Source organism: Sebastes umbrosus, chromosome 4 (genome assembly GCF_015220745.1).
Source record: "Sebastes umbrosus isolate fSebUmb1 chromosome 4, fSebUmb1.pri, whole genome shotgun sequence".
NCBI lineage: Eukaryota > Metazoa > Chordata > Actinopteri > Perciformes > Sebastidae > Sebastes > Sebastes umbrosus.
Genome location: NC_051272.1, coordinates 32,358,443 through 32,384,943, shown reverse-complemented (window position 1 = coordinate 32,384,943; position 26,501 = coordinate 32,358,443). Strand labels below are relative to the sequence as shown.

Genomic DNA, 26,501 nt, shown 5'->3' with positions numbered 1-26,501 from the left:
GGTTTCCTGGTAAAAGCTTCCTCTTCTTGGCAGTGGGAGAGGCAGATGTACAGTAGGCAGCCGGAGATCACACAGATGTACAACGCTGGGATTCTGTCATGTGGAACGATGGCATATTGAATTTTTTTGTGGCTTGATCGGTGCTTAGTTATACATCCACTATATATGACTCTTGACTTCAAGTACAATGTGTGCATTCAAAACCAGTTCAAACCCATTAAAATGTAGACAAAGTGTTCTTCCAGTGTAATAGTCAGAAAATACCATTGCTGGTAACTGTGTACCAGAGCTAGACCAATAAACCGGCTAGGCCGATATAGCGGCCGATTTTAGCTTCTTGCAGCTATATCACTATCTCTGTATGGTGGCCAATAAATTGCAGTACGGGAATGCCAAACTAAGTTTGAGGTAATTTAGAAACAGTCACCATAATATAGTTAATCCACCAGAGCAGGTCTGGATCCGATACCAGCGTTTAATTAATAAGCTGTATGCCTCACTGTGTGGAAGTGACTGGGATCATTCTTTTATGTGTAAGGCAACATCAGGCTGGACTTAAACATTACGTTCCTAACTTTGTAAAACAAATAAATACATATATATATATAGTAAATTGTTAACTATTATTATAATAATAAATCGTACACAAGCAACTTGATAAAAAATCTTCAAAATTAACAGGAATTACAATTCAAGTGTAAACCTTTTTAATGCAGCAACAAACTGGTCAAAAATTAAACAGGAATTAAAATTCAGCTATATAATGTATAAACATAGAATTGTATTTAATAGATCGGCCCCATTGTCACCGATACCTGATCCAGCTATTTGAGTCAGTATCGGCCCGATATCCGATCTGGTATCGGTTTCGGTGCATCCCTAGGTACAGATCCCTGCAAAAATCACACCATAATCATTTCAATATGTTTTTCAGTGAAAATGACAATAATTATGTATTCTAATATCACAAATCACAATATCAGTCAAAATGATCCCAATAAGATATCTTTTTCAAAGTGGTGCAGCCCTAACGCCCGCACAACCACATCAGCCATCAGCTGAAATGATTTAGTAATTGTGCTGTTTCGTACATCATATCTCTTTCTCTATACAGAGTTATATGGGTTCTTGAAAGCAGGTACAGCTTTGGGAAGATGACACAAGGTCATGCAAGTGACAAACAATAGTATTGATCAGTGTCACTGTAAATATATCAATTAAAATTGCACACACACTCGCACACAAACCGTCCCCCAGGGCAGTTCTAGTTGCATTCTCAGTCATGTTTTTGTCTCTGTTTGCCGAGCTGTTTTACCTCCCTCCCTCCCTCCCTTCCTCACTTCCTCCCTCCCTCTCTCCCTTCCTCCCTCAGTGTGTTTAGTCTCTGGGACCAGCAGAAACATCTGCGTGTGTGTGTGTCGGTTCCTCCTGTGTAGCTGCACAGTTAACATAAGGTTTCAGGGTTGACACTCGGATAAAGAGCAAAAGCGAAGGCCGCGGTACTTGAGAGGGCGATCAGGAGGAGGAGGAGGAGGAGGATGAATTATCTAAACAAGGAAGGAGGAAGATGAGTAGATGAAACTAGGTAGAGGAGGAAGAGAAGAAGAAGTTAGTGAAGAGAGAAGGTGGGAGAGCAGGAAAAGGTGAATCAAACTAAGAAACCTTGAAAGAGATGTGAGAAAGATGAAACATGTAAAGATCATTATTTTATGAAACCTTTTTAACAGATAATAAACAGATCAGACCTCATCAGATGAAGATCTTTGTATTCGCCAGTGTTGACAAAATGTTTCTCTTCAATGTCCACCACATGGCAGTGACGTGAACACAGAGCTGGTTCATGTCAAAGATGTGGTGTTCGGGGGGTGCTCGGTAAGGGAGGGCGAGCGAAGGAGTCGTCTCTCTTTCCTCCTGCATACCATTATAATCTCTCATCTGCCTTTCGTCTTTATTCAGAGTTGAGATCAAGGAGAAGGGATTGCAATCAGGCTCATTATATCATGCACACACAGGCAAACACTAATCACACAAAAAGTCAGTTGCACACATTCTCACACATACTGTACACACTATGAGAAATGTCTCTCATGCTAATCGGGCCATACGTTAAAGTCCCTGATCCACCTGATCTGTAGCTTTCAGTTCTCCTTTCTCATAGGCCCGTTCTCTGTTCATCTGATGCAACATATCAGCAGATGACACGCAACCTTGTTATCAACCACATACAGATGCAGCTCAGATAGTATATGAAGTTGGCCTAATTACAGTGTGTAGTATCATGTATCTAAGATTTACTGTGAAAGAGTTGGAAGTGATGTGCTTGTCTAAAATGGTTCATATTTATAATCGGGAAACTTTTGTTGAGCATCAATATAAGTAGGGCTGGGATGATACACCTATCTCCAGATTCAATACTATAACGATACTTGGGTGCCGATTTAATAAGTATTGCGATTCAATATTGCGATTTATTGCAACTTTTGTTAACTTGTTTTAACACTAGACCATGGGAAAAAGTTGAATCATACACTTCGAGGGACTTTTACTTTGGAAAATATCTAAATTAATCCAGTAAGAATGTTTGAAATCCAGCATTTATGTAGTCAGAGATGTCCTGCAGTCAAATATATCAGTCATTGTTAGGAATTATTTATTAAATTTTTTTCCAGCAATCCAAAATCTAAGAATAAAGACATTTCCCTCACAAATTAGTGCTATATTCTTTTTTAATTTATAAGGGACATGCAATGTTTTATACTTCTGGTGAATGTAATCCAATCAATCTTATTTCCATATATGTATTTTGTATATACAGTTCCCTTTGTTAAAACATTATTTTGAAAACCAGACGCAGTCCCACGTGTCGACTTCCTCTAACTTATCCAATCTCTAGCTCTCCTGTCAGCTCCGTTCTCTTTATACATCCATGGTCAGCTCCATCGGGGCCGTTTGAATGCATTTAACATAAATGTCAGTATATGGGTGCTCTACAGTTGTAGCGTCGGCCCATTTGACCACGGAGATGAGAGCGACTGCCGGCTCGACCGCACGTTACCGCGATACGGTAATGTTTCCTGTCCGTGACAGAGTTAGCATGCAGCTTTAGCCGTGATGTCTAGCTCTGCTTTTCCTGCAATGTGTGAAACCCAAAGTGTTTCCATACTTTACTGGATGTGTAGTGTTTACCACGCTGGATTTAACATGAGAGGGTGCAGGTCGTATCCACCAAGACCCTACGCCGTTTTCTGCTTTCTTTTTTCGGCTCGCTGCAGTTTGTTTTGGTTGACGGATACGGAATGGATATGACGTGACATTACTCAGACTACAACAATAAAAGCGTTAACTTCCTTTTACCTCTGCATAAACTCAAATGACACAAATATATTGATTCTGGCATTAAAAAATAGATTTAAAAAAATCTATTTTATCAAATCTATTGATCAGAATCAATATTAGCAGAAGACATTGCTATTAGTTAAAGGGCTATTCCAACCATTGTAAGTTTGGCCGATTGGTTTCCATATCCAGTACCTGATGAAGGTACAGAAATGTCTCTGTTCTAGCTTTGTTCTGGGGTAGAAAAATAATGGATGTAGCGTCTGACATTGCACATTTCGAAAACAGTGCACTACTCGTCTTCATCTTGATTGCACGTAAAACAGCTAAAATTTGAGTAGAGGTAAGGTAGAGCACAGGAGGAACCAGCAGGTAGTGTGGAACAAGCAGCTTTGTGGATTGCCTGTAGGTCGATTGATTAATGCATTAGTAAAGAGGAGTTCGGATTAGGTCTTTATACTATTGATAGAAGTCTCTATATACAGCGTATATCAGAAACCTATAAATGTGTTAGCTTTTAATGGTACATTCCATATGATTCACCACCAAAATAAAGGTATTTGACTTTGAGTTTGAGAGTTTAATCAACTTGGAACTAGCAGCCATTAAAAGAACTCAAAGTTAATCAAGCTAATAGCAGCTTTTTCAACCCAGGGAAGCAGGAAACCCTTTAAATTAAAATTTTAAATATGTAAAATTAGAGTGAAATTAGATTCACTGCATGTCGTTTTTCTGTCATCATTGTTGTATTTTTCCATATTGTACAGTTGTGTAAGAATCAGAGCACGCGAGTCATACTAGTGCCAAAGAGCGTCTGCAGTATAGACCTTGTGAATGAATCCCATCAATAAATTTCACAGCCAAAACCATGTCGGATATGGGAATGACCTTATTTCACCAAACTCTGTGTGAGTCTGTGTGTGTGTGTGTGTGTGTGTGTGTGTGTGTGTGTGTGTGTGTGTGTTTGTCTGTACATAGAAGTGTGTGAAAATTCTCACCGTTTCACTCGAGGCCAAGTCTCTTTATGTCAACGGAGAGGAGCAGAGATATGGAAAGAAAGAAACACTGTCTCGGATATGATTTGAGGATGGAGCGATGATGGTTAGACTTCACATACTGTATGACCTTGTGTGTCTGTGTCTGTGTCTGTGTCTGTGTGTGTGTGTGTGTGTGTGTGTCTACAGAAACCATTTTTTCTTGACCTTTGTTTGACCTCATGAAACCTTTTGGTTATTTTAACTCTCGGTAATTTCAGCAAGATGTGATTACATTATGCTGATAATTGTGTGTGCGTGTGTGTGTGTGTATGTGTGTGTGTGTGTGTGTGTTGGTTCCCACTGGTCATGTTATCACCAGAGTTCACCACAGTGTCTAGAAGAGTTGTGGAATGGTTCAGCAGTGGGAACCCTTCCCTGTATTTGTATGTATCAACCTTGTATCTCCGCTCCACTCGTGGCCTTGCCTTGGCTGTTGGGTTTTGGGAGCGGGGTGGGGGTGGGGGTGGGGGTGGAGGGTGGTTAGAGATAGGAAGGGATTCAATAAGTAGTTGAATCAACCCCTCCTCCCCCTGCGGATCTTAGGACGGTGGGAAAGTTCAAATCTGCTGCTATTTTCTATCTTTTATCAGCCGGGCTTATCGGCTGGCTTTCTCGTCTGCATGCCTGGCTTCAATAGTCCAGGGTCTCAGTTCGGGCTGCATGGTAACTGCTCTCTATCTCCCTCCCTCCCTCCCTCCAAACTCCTCCCTTCTTTCTTTTTTTTTTTTTTGAAACACCACCTGTTCTTACTCCCTTTTCTCCTTTTACGCTTTATCATTACAAGTCTATTAAAAAAAGACAAAGTGAATATTTGGTGTAGCTCTCTTCACAACAACACAGACACAGGTCGGTTCTTTGAAACGGGCGTTTATTGCTTGGACACGTCTTTTCTCTGATGCTTCACTCCTTAGTCCCGCCGTGAGAACTATGAATCAACATAGCACAGACATATAAGTAAAATACACTTAACATAGCATGAAAACAAAGGTAAATACAAATTGGCACGAACATGAATTAAAGTGCATTTACAGGTAGAACAAAATACCTCGTTGGCCGCTTGTCATGAAAAGAGGTTCTTGAGTCCATGAAAGTCTTTTTGACTGTCTGCTTTTAGCTTCAGACATCGATAATCATAACTTTAAACACTTTACAGAGCTCCGCGAAAGGAATCTGCTCCTTCACTCACGTTGGATTGTTTACAGTGCCTCAACAAATTCCGTCGTAGGAGCACTTAGTTACTTACTATTAGTTCTGGGGCGGAATGTAAAACACAATGGACTAATGCTCTCGGCTATTACACTTCTAACTGTTACATATTTTGAACTGTATGAAACAAATAATTTGACTCACATCATATTTAAATTTGTAACTTTACATTCAATTAATTGTCTATTTGTTTATTTATTTATTGCATGAACTTATGGGATCAATTACTAATTATGTATCATGAACACATTTAAGCAACAGCACTTACATTTGGTATGAGCCGAGGTTGTCGGTCATATAATCAGTTAAGAGAAGCAGGTACAGATTCGTCCTGCCAGACAGATTTATCCTGTAGATCAAACAAACACATTGGACTATGTACAGGGTGACTGCAAGTCCTGGAAAGGTCATACCATGTCTGACATGATTTCATCTATATTCATGGCCTTCCTTTCTTTGGGTCAGGATCCATTGTGGAGGGTCACTTGATATGCCGATGGAGTCATATATATTGATGTGTTTATCGTATTTAAAACAATTGGACTTCTTTAAAGGTACTATATGTAACAATTTACATGTATTAATCGTTCTGTATTGCCACTGTGTGAACGGATTGTAATGTAAGTTAAAAACTGAGACCTTCCCCGATTTTCTCGTTTGCCTAGAACAGCCTGTGGACTAAAGGACTCTGGACGGTTTTGCTTCATAATGTTAGCTGATGAAGTAATTTGTAAATGGCAAGCTAGTTAGTATCATGGTGATTGGACATTACAGATAGTAACAGTGATATATGATTCTAATGTAATGTCATGTCACTGTTTTGGCCCAGGATGATCGCTCACGGCTACGGAGTGCGGGCACGGGCAGCTGAGCAACTGCGCAACTGCTGACTGCAATTCACTTAACGGCCACCGGCGTCATTAATAACAAGGACTTTCTAAAAGTTACATATAATACCTTTAAGCATACGTTTTATATGATTCATTTGGAGCATCCTCTATTCCCTAGAAAAATAAAAGACAAAAATAAACCACAGTCAATTTGACAAGCCAACAGATTCTGTAAATGCTGGGGGTCATGAGAGTTTTAGGACCTAAAATGTGCCGAAGGATGGAGGATCCGGCCTCCATTCAGTTAAATATAGCAGTTCCCTGTTGGAGGAGAATGTGCTTGAAATATCAACTGTGAGTTCATTTCAAGTTCAATGTCATTTGATGAATGAAAGGTATTGTGCTTTTCTGGTGAGAATTGGTCACGCTGAACATCTTCTCATGGATCAAAGGTTGAATTTCATATTTTGGTGTTGTGTTCATAAACAAAACAATGGCCTTTAAAAAGACTCCATGCATTAACGTGCTGTAATAGTCCACAAAGTGAGTGGTTTTAGGGTCATAGTTCAAATTGAAAATGCATTTTCATTTATTGAAAGGTCAACACTAATAGTCCTATAGTCACTAATGTGTTAAATTGGCATGTCTTTGATAGTTATTTACACACACATCATCTAACTCCAGTTCAAAAAATGTCAACAACACAGTTTTTTATCTGTTTCTTGTCAAGTGTTGCTATAGCTGACTGAAGAACCGTGGTGCTTCTTAACAGAGAGTGATCCAAGTGGGTCTAGCCAATAGTCACCAACTGAATTTATGTTCCACAGGTGGCAAGATGTAATTACACTGCATTAGACACACTTAATGTATTCATGGGATATACAGCTACTGAACTAAAACAAGTTGCATACTGAATTAGATGTCCTGTTCTGCCTAACTCCTAGGTGATAGTAGGTATGGATGATGCCTGTAACTCAGTATGATGCTACCCAACTGAGTCTGACAAGCTCACTGAACATTAGGGGTGGGAAATAAATATTTGCTCCATGTATATGGAGATAGAAGGAAGTTACCGCTTTTATTGTTGGAGTCTGAGTAACGTGACGTCATATCCATTCCGTATCCGTCAACCAAAACAAACCGCAGCGAGCCGAAACAAGAAAGTAGAAAACGTCGGAGGGTCTGCGTGGATACAACCTGCACCCTCTCATGTTAAATCCAACGTGGTAAACACTACACATCCAGTAAAGTATGGAAACACTTTGGGTTTCACACATTGACAGGAAAAGCAGAGCTAGACATCAAGACTAAAGCTGCATGCTAACTCTGTCACGGACAGGAAACATTATCGTATCGCGGTAACGTGCGGTCGAGCCGGCAGTCGCTCTCATCTCCGTGGTCAAATAGGCTGACGCTACAACTGTAGAGCACCCATATACTGACATTTATGTTGAATGCATTCAAACGGCCCAGATGGAGCTGACCATGGATGTATAAAGAAAACGGAGCTGACGGGAGAGCGACGTGTGACGACGTCCGGTTTTCAAAATAATGTGTTAACAAAGGGAACTGTATATACAAAATACATATGTGGAAATAAGATTGATTGGATTATATTCACCAGAAGTATAAAACATTACATGTCCCTTATTAATTAAAAAAAGAATATACCACTAATTTGTGAGAGACATGTCTTTATTCTTTGATTTTTGGGTTGCTGGATAAAAAATGTAATAAATAATTCCTGACAATGACTGATATATTTGACTTCATGACATCTCTGACTACATACATGCTGAACATTCTTACTGTATTAATATAGAGATTTTCCAAAGTAAAAGTCCCTAGAAGTGTATAATTCAACTTTTTCCCATGGTCTAGTGTTAAAACAAGTTAACAACAATCGCAATATTGAATCGCAATACTTGTAGAATCGCAATACCGAATATCGAATCGGCACCCAAGTATAGTGATAGTATTGAATCGGGAGGTAGGTCTCATCGCTGCTGAACATGCAGGTTCATGTGAAACATAAGGAGCTGGTGCATTGGTGGCAATAACATTACATGGGAAACAGAAAAGTGAAGTTTGATCGGATTGAATTTTGCATCAGTGACATGAACGCTTGTAGTTTTTCTTTCGCGTCTGGAACACACACACACACACACACACACACTGTAATTCCCTTACATGCTTATCGTAATGCACACGTTTCACTTTTCAGTAGAATTTCAGAGGAACATGCTCATTTTCGCTGTATTTAAACTGTAGACTGCTGTTCCTCTGTGATGTATGTGGGAGTGAGGCGTCCTTGAGGAACATGAAACAGTCTGTCAGGGTGAGTGCGTCTGAAGTGCTGCCAGAGAAGAAACGGTTGTGAAACAGAATACCAGAGGAAAGACTTGATCTAACACATCAGGAGGTGTCTCCACACTACACTATTAGGCAGGAAATGTATGCAGGGTCTGAAATTAACTTTTTTCACTTCCTGCCTCTGTGGCAGGCAAGTTTTTTTTTTTTTGTTTGTCACTCACAAATGTTATCTGCCACTTTTGAAATCTCTGCGTTAAATGAAGGAATAACATTTTAGATCTGATATTATTTATTGTTTGATATATTTTACACAAAAAATAAAATGCATGGTAAATTACAGTGTTCAAATTACACTGTAGCTTTAGCCCTATTTTTTGGGGTGGGAAGTTACTGTACACAGTACTGTACTGTACTTTGTTATTGTCATCTAAAGTGCTTATTTGCATAATAACACAATTAAAATAATTAGGAAATAAGTGATTGTATTTCTATTTAAATATTTGCTTTGATTAAAAAAAATCTTTGCATTATTAGCTTTAATGATGTATTATAACCTGCTTAGAGCTAGTGTAGTCTTTACATTGCTGTGAAAACATCTCCTTCAAACAACTTAACACACATTTTATGAGATCACATTTGAACACACCATGATAACATTGTCATTTACCTTTGCCCAATAGTCATTTTTACTGAACAGAGCTTGAACGCACCATAATAATAACTCAGTGGAACCTCTGTTAACGTTAGTAGCTCCGTTATTTAACCAAGCAGGACCGTGCTGCCCTCCGGCTTCTAACAGTTAACGTTACTAACTGTCCTCCTGTTGATTTCAACACAGATTTATTGTTCACAGTGTCGCATTATCAGGGACAAAATAGGGTGGGTCCCCTCAGGTTTAGTAGTAGTAGCGCCATGCTTTTGAGCGCTTTCTTCTCTCCGCCGTGGCTCCGGTCCCAAACAAACTGAAACATGATACAGCGTGCGTATCCCGTTGCGTCATTGTGCATGTGTAACTGTCGGAAAGCATCAAAAAGAGGAATCGATAGTCGCGGAGGCAGGAGATGCCAAGGAATCGGACAACAAGGAACCAACGGGAACCGGTTCTCTATTCCCATCCATAGCGTTTTCCCTGTCTGTCAAAGTGGTGGACGACCTGACAATTTTCAACAATTTACCCGCATTTGGCGGGTGGCGGGTGCTAATTTCAGACCCTGAATGTATGAGACATTCAGTGATATAGTGGTACTTGAAACACCCCCTTATTATCAGTCAGATTGTACACCAAATACGTCTTATTCAGTCGTACCAAAATGTCCATTGATTGGTGTACAGTATTTATCATGTCGCTTCATCCAAGTGCAGCAGAACATTCCTCCATTACACAGGAACTGTGGGCAAAGTGCAGCCGAAATCACAGTGAGCTGTATAAAAACAATGACGAGAGGCAGAACAGATGTGGTGTTCAGAGATGGAGAGAGGTGACTTTGTATTAGTCAGACGAGCCTGATACCATCTCTCTGTCAAAGGTGATGAAATCTGCTGAAATGCAGCATCTCCAAAATGTTATCGCAGTATGTGAGTCATGTGGTTCCGTTCTGACACACTGTTGATGAAACATTGTCTGTTTTTTCTGTTCCTCGCACGATCATTTTTCTATTAATTGATGCCTTTGTTTATGTGCGCACACAGTTGAAGAAACCCTAGAACGATTTTAAATAGACCCGTACTAAATCCTTTACGGTGATCAGCGGAACAGTTTCAAGGAGCATTAAACTACTTTCCTTTGGATTCACCCCAAATGTTCTTTCTCACCCTCTGAAATGGCAAATATAATGTGGAGTAGAATGATACAGGATTTCTTCTGATAGCGTTGTTAGAGAGTTTAAAAAATCGGATATTATATTACTGAATGCAACATAACCATTTTTTTACATGGATATCTTAAATGTAATTCTTAAATAATTTAATATACAGAGTGGGTCATTTTACATTTTAAAGTAAATGTATCAGTGATCTCTGGTTTAATGACAACCCTCTTTCTAATACACAGGTGTCAGTACAGTCTGAGATGTAATTCTTGCACTGTACTGACTCCTTTTGCCTCACTGATCATCTCTCTAAAGTCCTTTGTCCATCTACCCTTTAAATCTACAACAATACTGTATAAGTCAGATTGGTACTCTGTATCAGTAAGAAACATCAGTACAGAAATGTCAAAGATGTTAAAAGGTTATTTAGAAACAGTGTTTGCATTACATTGTGTGTCCTGCAGAGAGATCTGACAAGTGTATTTTTCAATAATAAAATGCTGAAAAAAAGAATAAGAACATTGCTAAATTTATTATTATCAGAGTTTAAAAACGATCATATCAGCCTCACAAATCCAGTATTAGTGGAGCTCTAAAAAAAAAAAATACATTTATTTTGTTATTGTATATTAGTGTAATTCGTCCATCACAAAAAAAACAACAAAATCAAATATTCAAGTTACAAATGAAACAAACACCAGAAAGGTAGCACATGTTTCAAAATATATAAGATAAATACTTATACTATATTGATCGGCCACTGAAAATAGTCCCCAATAAATGCACTATTTCCTGCTGTATGAGTACAGAGAGTTGAGAGGTGAGAACAAGGGGGCTGTAATTTATCAATACAATGTTCACGTCCTTTTTGTAAAATAATTAGCGAACTGTTAGTCACATGTTTTTATTTATTTTTGAACAAATATAATTAATTAAACATTATTTAAAAGTTTTACTGAATCTGCTCTTTTAGGGCAAATATTTCCAGAAGAATTGAATGCTCAGACGAAGGCTGTGCCATGCGTAATTAATAAAAATAGTCATTTAATTAGTAATAATAATGGTCCACAATGATGTAAAATTGCATAGTTTTAAGTCAAAAACCTTCAAATTTTCTTGGGGGAGGTGCCCCAAACCCAATGTCTCCTAGTATCTTTTATTCCCTGTAGATATTCATAATGTGTCTCTGCATACTGCTGTATAATATGTAGGAGCATCCTGAGTGGGTAGCTGCTCCTAAAACCTGAATGATACCCGACTATAGGCTACAGATAACACAGGAAAGCACTTTAACTATTAACACTTAACACACTTATAAACCCTATAATGTTCCAGTTAGAATATTATTGGAGTATTTTAGAACATCTGTATATAATAATAGCAATACAACCACAGCTGGTTGATGGCACAGTATAACATGCTTAAAGAAATAATGAATAAATAAGAATAAACACATGCCAACATGTGAATAAGAGGAGTACCGGCACTTATGTTTTTCCACTTCAAGCACTGAGCTGGACTAACACACTGTTGTTGTTGTTGTTGTTGTTTGTTTTGTTGCTGACAATAATAATAATAATAATAATAATAATAATAATAATAACAATAATCATAATATCGACTGATAATACGAACATTTCAGCATTAATTTCAACAAATCAGAGTTCATATTAGTTCTTAATACGAACCACTTTTTCTCACCTCAGAATCCTTGGACAAAGGTGTGTGTGTGTGCGTGTGTGTGTCTAGTCTACTGTATGTGTGAGTGTGTACAGTACTCGTCGGGCTGCAGCTGTAACACGGCGGGACTGCTATCAGGTCTGAAGCAACACGGTGTTCCAACATGGAAAGCAGCAGCGGGGAGATTTATTTCCGTGGACTCGGGCTGGTGAATAGTCCTCCTGAGAGGCGCCGGACTATCAGATAGGCCTGCTGTGAAGAGGCTGCTGATCCTCTCCTCCAGGGCTAGTTTTTCTCTCCGGGGGGCATGAAGGATACCCCGCCACTGGACCATCCATCACGGCCAAGCGCTGATGCAATGCACTGTGGGTATCCGTGGTGCTATAGGGGCGGTATTGCTGCTATCTCTCCACCTGCCCTCCTCCTGCCCAAGAAGCAAATATCTCCTCCTCAGAGGAGGGAAACTAATAGTTACCCCTGCATGGTGTCAAGTCTCTCTCATTCTGTTTCCATCACTCTCCATCCCTCCATCTGCTGGTCGGCTTTGTCACTGTCTATCTCTTCTTTTCTGTCTATGTGTGTCTCTCTCTCCCGAGGTTCAGCCAGTGTCCCACCCCGCCATCTCCCCAGGACCTTTATCAGGGAGACGGCTCTGCTCATTAAGGAGTTAATTTTCTCACTCCTATCTCTGATTAGTATAGTCAACCTAAAGCACTGTGAATTCTTCAAATTTTCTTCCTTGTTATCAAAAAAGGGAGAGGGAGAAAAAAGATGGGAATAGGGGGGGATATTTAATCGGTTAAGTAGTCTTCCTGGGGAACTAGATTTCTCTCTTCCTCTCTTTTTTTCTCTTCCCAGCAATGTAAAGAAATCTCTCTGAAAGCCGGCCCAGCTCAGTAATTCAGTTTTTAAAGCATGTGGATGGAGGGAAAGAAGGAGGTGGTGGAGGAGGAGGAGGGGTTGGGGGGCGGCGGTGGTGGCGGGAGAGGGAGGGAAGAGAGAAGGAGAGAAAAAAAAAACGACTTGATGAAATTCCGCTATCAGCTCCGAACCAATATGCAAAATATCTCGCTGGAAATCAAATAGCTATTATGTTTTCATTTCCACGTCGCCGTATTTGCTTAATGAAGAGGAGACAGATCAGACCGGCAGAGAGAGTCTGCAGGAGCCGATAACCGCCAACGGCTCCCAGCTATCCGCGCAGAGTGACGCTCCCAGTCACTACGCTTTTTCACAGGAAAGAAAAAAAAGAAAAAGGGGACGGAGGGGAAGGAGGGAGAGAGAGAGAGAGAGAGAGAGAGAGGGAGGGAAGGTGATGAGGTATAAGGCATAGAGAGAGAGAGCATGAGTGATATTGAAAGGGGACGGAGAAGAAGAAAGAGAGGTGGTGTTGGCAGCATTGGTGGTGGTGGTGATGGTGGTGGTGGTGGTGGGGAGGGGGGATAAGGGGATGAGGAACGGAGAGATAATGACAGAAAGAGAGGAGGAAGCGAGAATATAAAGAGAAACTGCAGGTTGGAATGGAGAGAGATGAGGGATGAGAGAAGAGATGGAGACTGAGAGAATTTTCTTTTCCACGGAGAGGCGTATAGCTGAAAGAATCGGGTCCTAAAAGTCAAACAATGCCTTGAATTCTTTTCAACTCGAGGCCTTTAAAGGTCTCGAATACAATCAATTTAAGAATTTAAGGACTTTTAGAGGTATTAAATATGTTGCAGTTTCTTAGTTAGTCATTTTCATAATGTCTAGCTTGATCAAAAACACGCATATGTGTGTTCCTGCATTTTCAGTCTTTTGATGTTCGGTGTCCTGCTGCGTTCAAGTGCAGCAGCTCACCCGTTTATCACTGCGGTATAATCAGTCATTATCATTAGCCTTACAATATGTATTTGGCTGATGGCTGTGATGGACATTTTCTACCTTTTCGCTTTTTCCCCCTCTGGGCGTTCCTCTTTGATCTCTGCGTATTTATTTCTCCCTTCAGTCTGTCCTTCACACTGTGGGTGGGTGCTTTGTATTCCTTATGGGCATGACAGGAAACCTGCTGTGGCACGGAATTTAAATGTTCATCTGTGACGCAAAAATGATCTGGGCACCCTTTTTTGTTTTTTTGCACATTTGCTGTCGTCACATAAAAGCACTTTAACACAAAATTAGTAGTTGTTGAAAGCGAGCGCATGATTTGAATTGATGATGCCAAATGTGTTGATATTCATGTAATAATATCATTCAGTTCTTCACGTGTTCTTAACATATGTGCAGTGTTTGTCGGTGTGTTGCTATGAGAGGTGTACGAGTGTAGCAGAGGGCTCTTTCTCAGACATTGGTCTTGCTCAGTGTGGTCCTACTTTTATTCTCTATCTATCAACCAAGTATAATGTGATCACCCTGTCTCATTAGAATACATTCAAATGAAGTGCTTTCTATTGATCAGTTGATCACTCCTACAATACATAGATAAATAATCAACCTGTATCAAATCCATCATGATAGAGTGGATGATATATGCTTTCTTAACAAAATGCCAGCAGAATCTGTTGAACACAAGCTGCATTTCACATTTCTTATCTAACTGCAGGTTTAGGATGTCGGTAAGTTGAGGACTATGAACTACAGTTTGACTGCAGGACACAGGACTTTCTCCCAGGAGACCGCTGACCGTGTCACCTGTGAAAACAAAAGTAAACATTGAGTTTTTTAAGCTTTTTATGTAACGTTGTTACGTTTGTTGCGTAAGAAAGTCTACCAACAGCTGTTATTATTTATTTACAGTAGTTACATTATTACGGCGGTTGTTACGTTATGTTGTTACAAGGGCTACACGATTATGGCCAAAATCACGATTACTTTGATCAGTATTGTGATCACGATTATTCATAGATTTTAGGGACAAAATATTTTCATTGCAATTTCAATTTCCGTGTAACACTGACTACCGGGGCAAGCCTAGCCTAACTTAGTAGTTTTATTCCATAATCATAACCAAATCAATCTTTTCCTAAACCTAACTAACTAGCTTTCTTACCTAAACCTAAAGGAAGTTTTTTCCTGTGAAGATGGAAGTTTATTTTGAAAAGACTGTATGCATGTTACGAGCAGAAATTGACACGTGTTTCTGGACATTCGTAGGAAAACAAACGGAAAAGGAGGAATAACTTTTTCGGAAGATATCCAAACCGTTGTATGAGAATATGTTGCAATAGTAATGAAAACAAACTAACTGTAATGCTTTCTGGCTTTCAGTGTACACACAGTTCCTCTACATGAGGAAGCTGCTTTGGGGATTGGTCGTAAACCTTTATTTTGAAAATCTATATTTTTACATTGCTGTGATAAAGTGCTTCAACTCTTAGATGATTAATCGATTATCAGATCAACAGAAAATGTATAAACAACAATACTGATAGTATTTTGAAGCACTTTACCAAACATTTGCTGGTTTCAGCTTTTCAAATGTGAGAAGCTACAGCTTTTCCCTGTTTTCTAAAAGGAATATCTTTGAGTTTGTAACTGTTGATCGTAAAAACAAGTCATTTGAAGACATCACCTTTGGCTCTGGGAACCGATGGGGACTTTGCAGTATTTTCTGATTTCATAGACAAAAGCTTTAGTGATAAATCAAGAAAATGAACATAATGAAATGGTTAGTTACAGCCTGTGCTTCTGTGATTATTTAGAAAATATACCAATGTTCATTTGTCATTTGATTTGGTAAGAACATTCGTATTCAAGTTAGTTTCAGAACATATAAGATATGTTGCAGAGGACTGATAGTTAGGCCTTACTCTCTCACTGACGACCATTACTGTACTTGTCAACCTTGAGACCTTCAAAAAAGGGAGGATTTCAAAACCAAAGTGGGGTTCTGAAATTAGAGTGGCAGAGACTTTGTTTCCTGCATTCTGGAGACTTTAAAAGAGTGAAAATAACAAAACAATAAGTACACTGCAACATCATTTATATGTTAAATGTTTGATTTTACCTTTAACTCACAAGAAAGAAAACTCAATTATTCTCCCCTCAAGTGTGAACTTGGCGTGTGAATCTCTGGCATAAACTAATATTCATCAGTTTTCATTTATTTTGCCCCTACTTGAGTATTTCTTTCTCTTAATTCTCTCCATTTCTCTCTCCTTCTCTCACTCACTGAAGGTCCTTTCAGACACAATGCGACAATGCCACCACTGCGCTCTGAAACACGTTATTTCTAACAGCTTGCGTCGCGCCACTACAGCTTTTCGCTGCATCGAGCAAAGCCCAGCTTTGGGCGCTGCACGCTGCGACGAGTGCAGCTTAAACATGAGCTTAAACATGAGCTCAAACTGCGCTGTCTCGCGAGCATAGACTGCTTTCCTCCGCTGGGAAACGATAGTTGGTGTAGCTCTATTGTCGTCCGGGCGGAAACAGTAGGGATTATACACACTTTTCAGTTCCAGAAATAGGATAAGATAATGAAAAGGAAAATTTGTCGTAAATCTGGAGAAATGCAGGAGAATTGTGACTCCGGGAGGAAGCCTGGAGAGGGCGATGAAAAACGTGAGTCTCCCGGGAAAATCGGGAGGGTTGACGAGTATGACCAATTACCCATTGAACCCCCCACTGCACTCTGGGAACTTTATCATCATCACATTAGATGTGAAGATGTGTGGGGTGGTCAACAAGTCCTGGGGATTTCAGATCTGTTGATTTTGCTTTGCTTGAGTTCGTCATCCCAGGAGTAATCAATGGGCAGTCGTTAGCAGCTCAAATCCTAAAGGCTCAGGAGAAAAAGCTGATTATTATTGAAGCTGAATATAACAGATCGATATCACGAGCTGTGTGGAAGGTTCCTCTTGTGCGAGGGTTGATGGTAGGGAGGCGGTGGCCATGGAGCTGTGATAAGAGCCCATGCAGCGTTGAGGAAAATGTTTAAAGTGCAAAGTTGATTAAAAGTATTTCCTCAGTGGAGGGTAATTCTCTTCACTCTGATCAATAAGTGGCTCCTCTCCAGTGCGTGACTCTGTGTCAGGTACCTCAGTTTCTCTCTGGAGAGCTCACACATCCTCCTCTTCTTCCCCATTCTCTCCTCCTTTCTTTCTCTAAATATCCTCCTTTAATGTTTCTCTTCACACGTCTCTGATTTCCTCATACCAGTATGCCTCTCCCTCCCTCCCTCCCTCTCTCCCTCTCCTTCTCTTGCTTTCAGGTCTGATGTGTTTTTTGTGCGGCGGGTTATTAGTGTGAGAGCGCCGAGGCTTGCGTCTGTTTAATCAGGCTTGTTGAGCATGCAGGTTTGATGTGTGTTGTCTCTGTGTTTAATCAGCGAGCTGCTTGCTGCAGGTTTGATGTGGACGGAGAGTTAATAAAGCAGTATCTTTGGTGCCTTCATCAGCTGCAGCACTTTGTTCTGCCTCTCCTCGCGCCTTCCAAGACAGACAGCTGCAGTCTCTGTGCTGGAGCTCAAGTACTCCTGTACTACCACATCTGTCTTGTTCTCATCTTGATGATGGACTGGATTTTTTCCTCAGTCAACACGGACACGCCATTTTATTTCAAGACCAATTCTCTATCGTTTCGTCCGTAATTTTAAAATTTGCCTGAAACACCTCAATAGTGACTTTTGTTTCTTTAAAATGTTAGAAGAGGATTTTTGTGAACTACACAGTCACAGTCAGGTCCATGGATTGAACACCTTACATCCAGGCCTTGAGTTTGGTCTCACCTAGGTCTGGGTATTGAACCTCATTAGGGCTGCAAACGATTACTGTGATTAATGTGTGGTCTGTTAAACGTACTAAAATAGTGAAATATGTCCATCACAAGATGCTAACGCCCAAGATCATCAGTTTTTTTGTTTTGTCCGATCAACAGTTCAAGACTTAAGACAATTTATCAATTATTAAAATAGTTATTGATTATTAGATCGACTAATGCATTAATAGACTATATGTTTCTGCTCCAGTTGATTAACATAAATTCAATTAATTGTTTCAAGACATGCTTCAGATAAAAATATTAAACATTAGCTCAAAATTTGCATTTGTATGTTAATACTTTTTGAGTACTGAACCAAATGTGCCTGTACCATTTAGAATCAAAAGGTTCTTAAAGTTGGTGTGATCACATGTATGGCCTATTATTTGATCAGTTTGATTAAAACACAGGTATTGACAAGTTTTGTCCTGTTGGGCTGGATGAAAAAAGGTTTTTCTTGTCAAAAACTCCGGTTTTGTACTGTATTGGCATCAGTATTGCAAAATCTCAAATGACACACAACCATCGTTTTATAGAAATTTAATCTATTTGGGATTTTTATTTGTTGTTCAGACAAAATAATCAATCGGAAGATGCTTAACTTAAGAGACTTAAGATGTGCATTTGTCATTATTTTCCCAAATTTTATGTTATAAAGGATTAATAAAAAAAGTTATTGCTGTATTAATCAACGTTGCAGCTACATACATATATACAGTATATACACATATATATGTATATATGTGTATATACTGTATATATGTACGTGTGTATATATATACTTATATATATAAATATATAAATAAATGTATTTATATATATTAATATATATATATATATAATTATTTGTATATATATTAACATATATATATTAATATATTTACTACACACATACGTATATACAGTATATACATATACGTATATACATATACGTATGTATATATACATATGTATATATATTTATATATATATATTTATTTATATATATATATATATATATATATATATATATATATATATATATATATATATATATATCTTGGCATATCTTGGTTTTAAATACATTTTTTGTCCAGTTGATTGTTAGCACTGCTCTGCTCTTCACTCCAGCGTCTTTATTCAGTCAGATCTCCTTTTAACCCTCTAGAAAAATTTAATCCATACGACATACTAGTCGTATACTAGAAAGGAGCCATTTGTTCTGATTAAACTGAAGCAGTCCAAACAAAAAATCACAATCCCTTGGTTCACACTGTTTGCATGTTCTCTCTTCATAAAGGACAAAAACATGAGTCCTCCTCTCTCTCTAGGAACTGATGTGAAGCGTTTCCTGAATTTCATCTTTCCACATTTCACAAGTTTTTATTTGCCCTTAAGTTTGGAAATATGAATAAATGTAAGCTTTAGGCTTTTTTGTTCATGAACAAGATCCTCCGTCTTTAGTTCACAGCCTAGAAAGCTCAGTGGTGCTGTTGGATAAGTCTCAACTTAATTGATGTCCCTCCTACAGAGATACACATGTGGGCTATGTCTTTTTTTATTATTCCTCCATCTCTTGAATGACTTCAGTCCAATTTTCCTGTGGATATCATGCTGTAACAATTAATAAGGCTTTAACTTTTAAACTGGCAAATGAAGTAGAATGTGCCGCACTTATCACACAGGCCCCGCTATCCTTTCTGCCAACTATCCGAGACAGGAAGAGAAGGGGAAAGAGAGAATATTTCTCCTTGGATAAAAGAAGGGAGAAAGTGGCGCTGAAACTTTTCCACACCATTTGATGTCTGAAAGCAGTGATGCAGCGATTGATTCATTAAACCAGAGCCGTAATGAGGAAAGAAATCATAATTCAAACTTACATTTTAAACAGGAAATATAATTGGAATTTTATACAGAGAAGTCCCTTTGTACAATTATGATTAAAGGAAAATTAATTGTATGAAAATGTCCTTATAGATACTGAAAATTAGATCTAGCAACGCTCGGGCGACATAGACCTAATTCTAAAAATATTGTGTACAGGATCGATCTTTTTTTTTTTCTTTCTCCTCTACTTTTTTTTTGTATGAAGGTCCAAATCTAGCTGTGTTAATTTTATCTGAAATTAGAGTGAACCATGCAGGCGTGGAAGTTGAAATTAGCCTAAAGATGTTTCATTTACAAAGACAGAAACACTTTGTCAGCCGGCGATTGTTTCCAAGCATTATCTCTGCCTGCTTTTAATTGCTTTGGAAGTGAAATTAACAGAATTAGAAAAATTGCCTCTCCCTTTTTCTACAAGCTTCTTTATTCATGGGTATTGTTGTGTGCTTTGTATAGATTATAGACTCCTTTTGTTCCAGTATTGTAAATATATACGCCCCCAGTCACGGCTTTAGCTCCGAAACAATCCCTCCGTTCGTTCGACACAACCTAATGAAAATTAATTTACAACCTGTCTGGATTGGGGGGAGAAAGGCGGGAAAAAAAAAAAAATCCTGGTTTGCACTCCGTATTCATTTCACTCTGATTTAGTTGTACCAAAAAAATGCGCCCACCTTTCCTCGACTTTCAAATACATCGTCATGTATGAGAGTTGTTTTCTCCCTTGGCAGTGATTAACCATTTCTGCTTCACTTTACCTAATCCTCTTAAATGAAATGGTTACCCTGAATTAATAATTCTATCGTGGTATCCTCTCGGGAATGGAGAATGAAGCATGTCATCCTATGCACATGAACATAATAGAAACGGCCTTTTATAATCAGCTAGCCTTGACACGCTAATAACTGTAACTCAGTCAATACATTTGACAGTCAAGGTTTCGAGCTCTTTAATGTTCCATTAAAGCAGCCTGGTGTGTTCACCTTATAGAAGGAGTGTTATTAATGAAGCAATTTCAAAAAAGTCACATTAAATCCATATTAACCGACTCCATTTTTTTTTGGATGTAATCTTCAAACAGGCTAAAATAGATCAAAAGTACTGTATAATTACTATGGTCAGCAGGGATTATGAAACTGTAATTGATACAGATCAGCCCTGCACTAATCACTCTTTTAGCTACAATTTTAGGTATACTGTAATTTGGCTTTAAGGTCCCCCTTGGCTTCGTGCTATTAATCTTCTGGATTAGACCGTTCAGCTTGTCCAATTCTTGAAACCGTTTTTTGAATGAGTCCAGTTAAAAAAAAAAAAGAATTGGATCAGTGTGTTTAGGGTATTTTTCCTCCCTTCAGCAGTACATACAACCATAAGTAGCTTGTTTAACAATCTCACTTCCTTTTATTTTTCACCTTTCCTGCACCAGTCTGTTTAGACTCCAGGCCCATGGGAAGACTATTAAAACTCAAATCCTTCTCCGTCTGCAGACATGAAGTGTAATAATATTCTGTGTTCGTGTCCACACACACAGATCTGTACTTTATGGAGCTCCATTTTTTTTTATATTATTCATGTGCATTTTGTGTTGAGACCACCATGTCCACCAGACCACCTAACCTGCATGTCTTTGGACTGTAGGAGTAAACCGGAGAACCCGAAGAAAACCCACGCTAACACGGGGAGAACATGCAAACTCCACACAGATGGGCCCCAATCCAGGTTTGATCCTGAGACTCTTGCTGTGAGGTGACAGTGCTAACCACTGCATCACCGTGCAGCCCCCCCAACCTAATGCAATTGGTATATTTAAATAAAAAAGTGCAATTTGGATCTAATCTGCTATTCTCTACTTCAATAAAGATTAATATAACTGCTTAAAAATGTGTCTTTGTCCATAATTTTTTTGAAATTCCGTCAGAATCTTGTTCTTCAGATGTTACAGGCATCTCTAAGACCCAACAGGGAGCAGAAAACAGTGGATTTGACTGATGCAAGTACAGATTTGGTTGTTAATTTCCCCTCCTCTTCCTCTCGCAGGTTCCCTCGGGGATCTCGGCGGCGACGAGGAAAACACACCCGACAACCTCAGCCTATCGGGAGAGGAGGGAGGAGCCTCGGACCCGGATGATTCAGGGGAAGGGGACAGCTCCAGCCCCCCGCCATACACATCGCTGTACAATGAAGGTAAGAAGAGGAACAGAACTTAATAGCAAGAGTCAATCAAAAAGAAGCTGTACCTGTACGGCTCTCTACATTTTACTGTGAACTTATACTGGATATTCTACAGACTTTTACTGTGAAAAGTTTTCTCTGGAACTACTTTCTATCAAGGAAATTGTACAGATGATAACAGTTGACAGTGTGGGAGGGGGGTCAATTGGCTGACATTTTGACCAAATAACTTGCAGGCATCTACTGTATGCTCACACTCACTGTATCATCATGAAAACATCAAAATGTTTCACCACCCTTGTTTTTTTGTTTTTATGCATCCGCTCCGAAGGCATTATGTTTTCAGGTTGTCTATCCATACATCCTTCCGTCCCTCGTAGCAATAACCGATTACTAACCGTTAACCGACAAGATTAGTGCGTCGTCGTGCCACTTTCCCAGTAAGTCTCCACCGCATAATTTAGTTTATCTGCAAGGTGGTCAGCTGTGTGTCTGTCTGCCGTAACAATAGTGAGTGTCCAACAGACCGGTGTCGCTGTGAATGTAGCTGTAGCAGTGTGTATACAGTTTATTTGTCAGTGAATAAATGCTACAACTCCTCAAGACCGGAGCCAACTTCCTGTATATTGCAATGCTGGCTCAGACTCTCTTAAGGTGGGCTGTTAAGGTGGACCAGATTTTCTCCTTAAAGTGACAAGCCGCTCCTCTGAGTTTTGCTCAGCTTCTTAATAATGTTTTCGTATTTATTTTAACAGTTTAACGGTTAAACGGTTAATTATTAACATCACTAGTCCCTCGTGAATGCGATATCTGAGGAACGCCGGGAGGGAATTTCTTCAAATTTGGCACGAACATTCACTTGGACTCAAGGATGAACTGATTAGAATTTGGTGGTTAAAGGTCACTATGACCTCAGAAAACATGTTTTTGGCCATAACTCAAGAATTTATATGCTAATTATGACCATTTCACACCAATGTCTAAAAGGATAGAATGATGAAGTCATGACATTTTGGACAAAGATGGATGTAAACTGCAACTCGACTGGTTGGCCGAGGCATACAACCACAAGGCGGTAATTCTAGTTATTACTATACTATACTATCAAGATAGCCATGAACTGACAACATGCACCTCTTCTAGTCAAATAATCCAGATGTCTAGTTTACTGGCAGTTATTAGTTATTATCTTTCTTTCATCATCTGGCCTGTTATCTGTCAGGAGACAGTTAACGTCACCCGGGGACACCTACAAAAGACTGAAGAACCATTATGAGGTTGCAGCTTTCCACATGTATCACTCTTTTATCTCTATTGTGTCTATAAAACGAAAAAAAAAAAAAAATTCTCTGGGTTCAATCTTGGCTTCAGTAAACCTGCCCCCTCATGCACCTCTTATCCCGAGCCTCCCCCTTGTACCGTGTGATAGCAGAGTTTTCAGTCATATTCTTTTGACTTATTCAAGATTTCACTAGCTGTGTTTTTTTAATCTCAAAAATTCCTGCTCTTGTGAAATTTTGGGGCTGGAAGTGATAAGCGTCTGTTGGTTGGCTTGGTTTGATAAACCCATGGAAATTCTGTCAGGTGCTAATCGAGACGAGATTAGAGATTAGCTATAGGTGTGTGTGTGTGTGTGTGTGTGTGTGTGTGTGTGTGTTTGAGGTGAGGAGTGGGTTATGTGTGTATTAGATAGAAGAAGATGAGAGAACTCGGGCAGACTGCACATGTGAGCAAGTTTGTCTGTCGATAGCAAACTGACTTGGCGTCTTTGTTTCTTTATTTGTGTGTGTGTGTGTGTGTGTGTGTGTGTGTGTGTATTAGCCATTTGCCACCCCCCTTTCTCCTAACACACACACACACACACACATAACCCTCCCCATCACACTGTTGATTTACTCCTCTCTCACTCTCATTCTCTCTCTCTTCTCTGGGGTTCCTCGGTTGCCCAGCGCTGCCATTATCAGTTCTCTGTAAATCAGCCATGTTTGACGAACCTGCTCTTTCAACCTGGGATCAATACCAGGTCTTTATCTGGCCAGAGCTGGCTAATAAAGGCAAGGCCTCTTATCCACCATCTGGAAGAGAGAGAGAGAGAGAGAGAGAAACACACACACACACACACACGCACACACACACACACACACTCACTCACTCACACTAGCGATAACCACCCTGATAACTTTAGCAAAAAAAAAAACCACATTCTACCAGTAACAGGACCAAGCACTCTGTTCTCTCCATAACACCCACTCCTCAACCTGTCAGAGAGAGACAGTATATTAGTGCTGATACAGTGAATCAACACGCACATGCACATGCACATACGCACAACTTTTATTGAGGGAGCATCTGCTCAGTTCTTCTCTCTCTGTTGTGGTGTTCTCTCCTCCTGTCTTCTCAGAATTGCTCTACAGTTGCAGCAACCCGCTGAAACAAGTGTAAGTCTTTTTTTTCAAAACAATCTGCAATCAGACATATACATCACAGGAAACCTGATAAAATCCACTTCTGGTCCGATTAGTCAGTACGTTACCTCCTTTTGACCTCTAATTGTCGTTTGAACCAATCAGAATGCTTTTTGTAAACCGGCAGTCTTTTTTTTTTTTCGTTTTTCATCAGAATCTGATCAGTGGTGATAGAGGAAGTGTGTGTGTGACGCGTAAACGGACGAACGTCAGGGATCATGATCTCTTCCGGTATCATCGTGATGGGCAGTTATGGACTGTATACGTGCAGTAGTGCTGCAAAGATTAGTGATTAGTTGATCCCTCGATTAATTAGTCGACAGAAAATGTTGACAATAGAACAACTGTTTAAAGGTCCCATATTATGCTCATTTTCAGGTTCACACTTGTATACTGTATATCTACTAGAACATGTTTACTTGCTTTAATGTTCAAAAAATGCTTTATTTTCCTCATACGGTCACTGAATATGCCTGTCTTTACCCTCTATCTGAAACGCTCCGTTTTAGCGCATTTCAATGGAATTAGGTTGCTCGGCAACAGCTTGGGTCCATGTTTACTTCCTGTCAGATGATGTCATTCACAATACACTGCAACCGGAAATAAACTGGGACACATTTAGAATGTTTACGTTTAAAACTATATACATATACAGTATATATAGTATATATTTGTGACATCACAAAGTGTACATTTCTCCATGGATTGAGCATTTCAATACTTTCACAGTAAAAAGTATGGCTGTCAAAGTTAACGAGATAATGACGCAAATTTGTTTTAGCGCCACTAATTTCTTTAACGCATTAACACAATTTGTAATTTTTAGGTCGTAGCTGCTCAGTTAAAGCTAGAGTGAAGATACTGGTATCATGAAACTAGAAGAAACCTAATGAATCCATTGGTACCAACTATTTCATACTACGTTGTCGTGAAGGACACTAAATATGGGTTCTATGGGTACCCGAGAGTCTCCCCTTTACAGACATGCCCACTTTATGATAATCACATGCAGTTTGGGGCAAGTCATAGTCAAATCAGCACACTGACACACTGACACGTACACTGACATGTTATGATTTGAGCATATTTTTTATGCTAAATGCAGTACCTGTGAGGGTTTCTGGACAATATTTGTCCTTGTTTTGTGTTGTTAAATGATTTCCAATAATAAATATATACATATATTTATATAGAGCAGCATATTTGCCCACTCCCATGTTGATAAGAGTATTAAATACCTGACAAATCTCCCTTTAAGATAAAAAAATGTGCAATTAATTTGCGATTAATCATAATTAACTATGGACAATCATGCGTTTAATCGCGATTAAATATTTTAATCAATTGACAGCCCTACTTAAAAAAACATCTCACTTTTTACAATATGGGACCTTTAAATTATTTATCAAGGAAAAATGTGAAATATTTGCTCACTTCAGCTTCTCCAATCTGAGAATGTGCTACTTTCTCCATTTCATGTCATTGTAATTTGAACACATTTATGTCTGTTAGTTGGACAAAATGAGCATTTGGAGGATGTCATCTTTGGCTCTGGGGAATTGTGCATTTTTCAGTATTTTTTGGGCCGTTTTTATACCTTTTATAACAGACAGTAGAGACATGACAGTAAATGAGGGAGAGAGAGATACAACAAAGGTCCCTGGACTGATAAGAACCAGGGATGTTGCAGTTCATGGTCGGTGCCTTAACGCCTTACGGCCGGAATACATGGCGCACGGACGCGGCACCACACATCTGCCACGGCATGCCCGCAGCAGAGCATGTCCATTATAATCAACTGAAGTGGCTCATCTCTATTTTTACATGACTGATCTTTTTTTTTCCTCCAACATGTTAAAACTACATAGAACTGTGTAAAAAAAATGAGCACATCTGTTTAAAAATGATTAAAATGAATACCCCGGTGTTCCAGAGGCAATGTGACGCAGCATATCAACCTTGTGGGTGTTTTTACATTTCACAATAAAATAAATCAAACAAATGAATCAATGTGAATCCATGATCCTGTAGTTAAGATGATCCAGTGAATAAATTCAG

General features: G+C 39.2%; 1 protein-coding gene across 1 annotated transcript in view; it reads left to right on the top strand.

The window, feature by feature from the left end:
- zfpm1 (zinc finger protein, FOG family member 1) overlaps positions 1–26,501 on the top strand; it is a 123,816-nt gene that overhangs the window by 30,557 nt on the left and 66,758 nt on the right. The window contains exon 2 of the mRNA XM_037767050.1: positions 21,844–21,990. Within this exon, the coding sequence (XP_037622978.1) occupies positions 21,844–21,990 (147 nt within the window). The remainder of the gene's footprint in view (positions 1–21,843; positions 21,991–26,501) is intronic.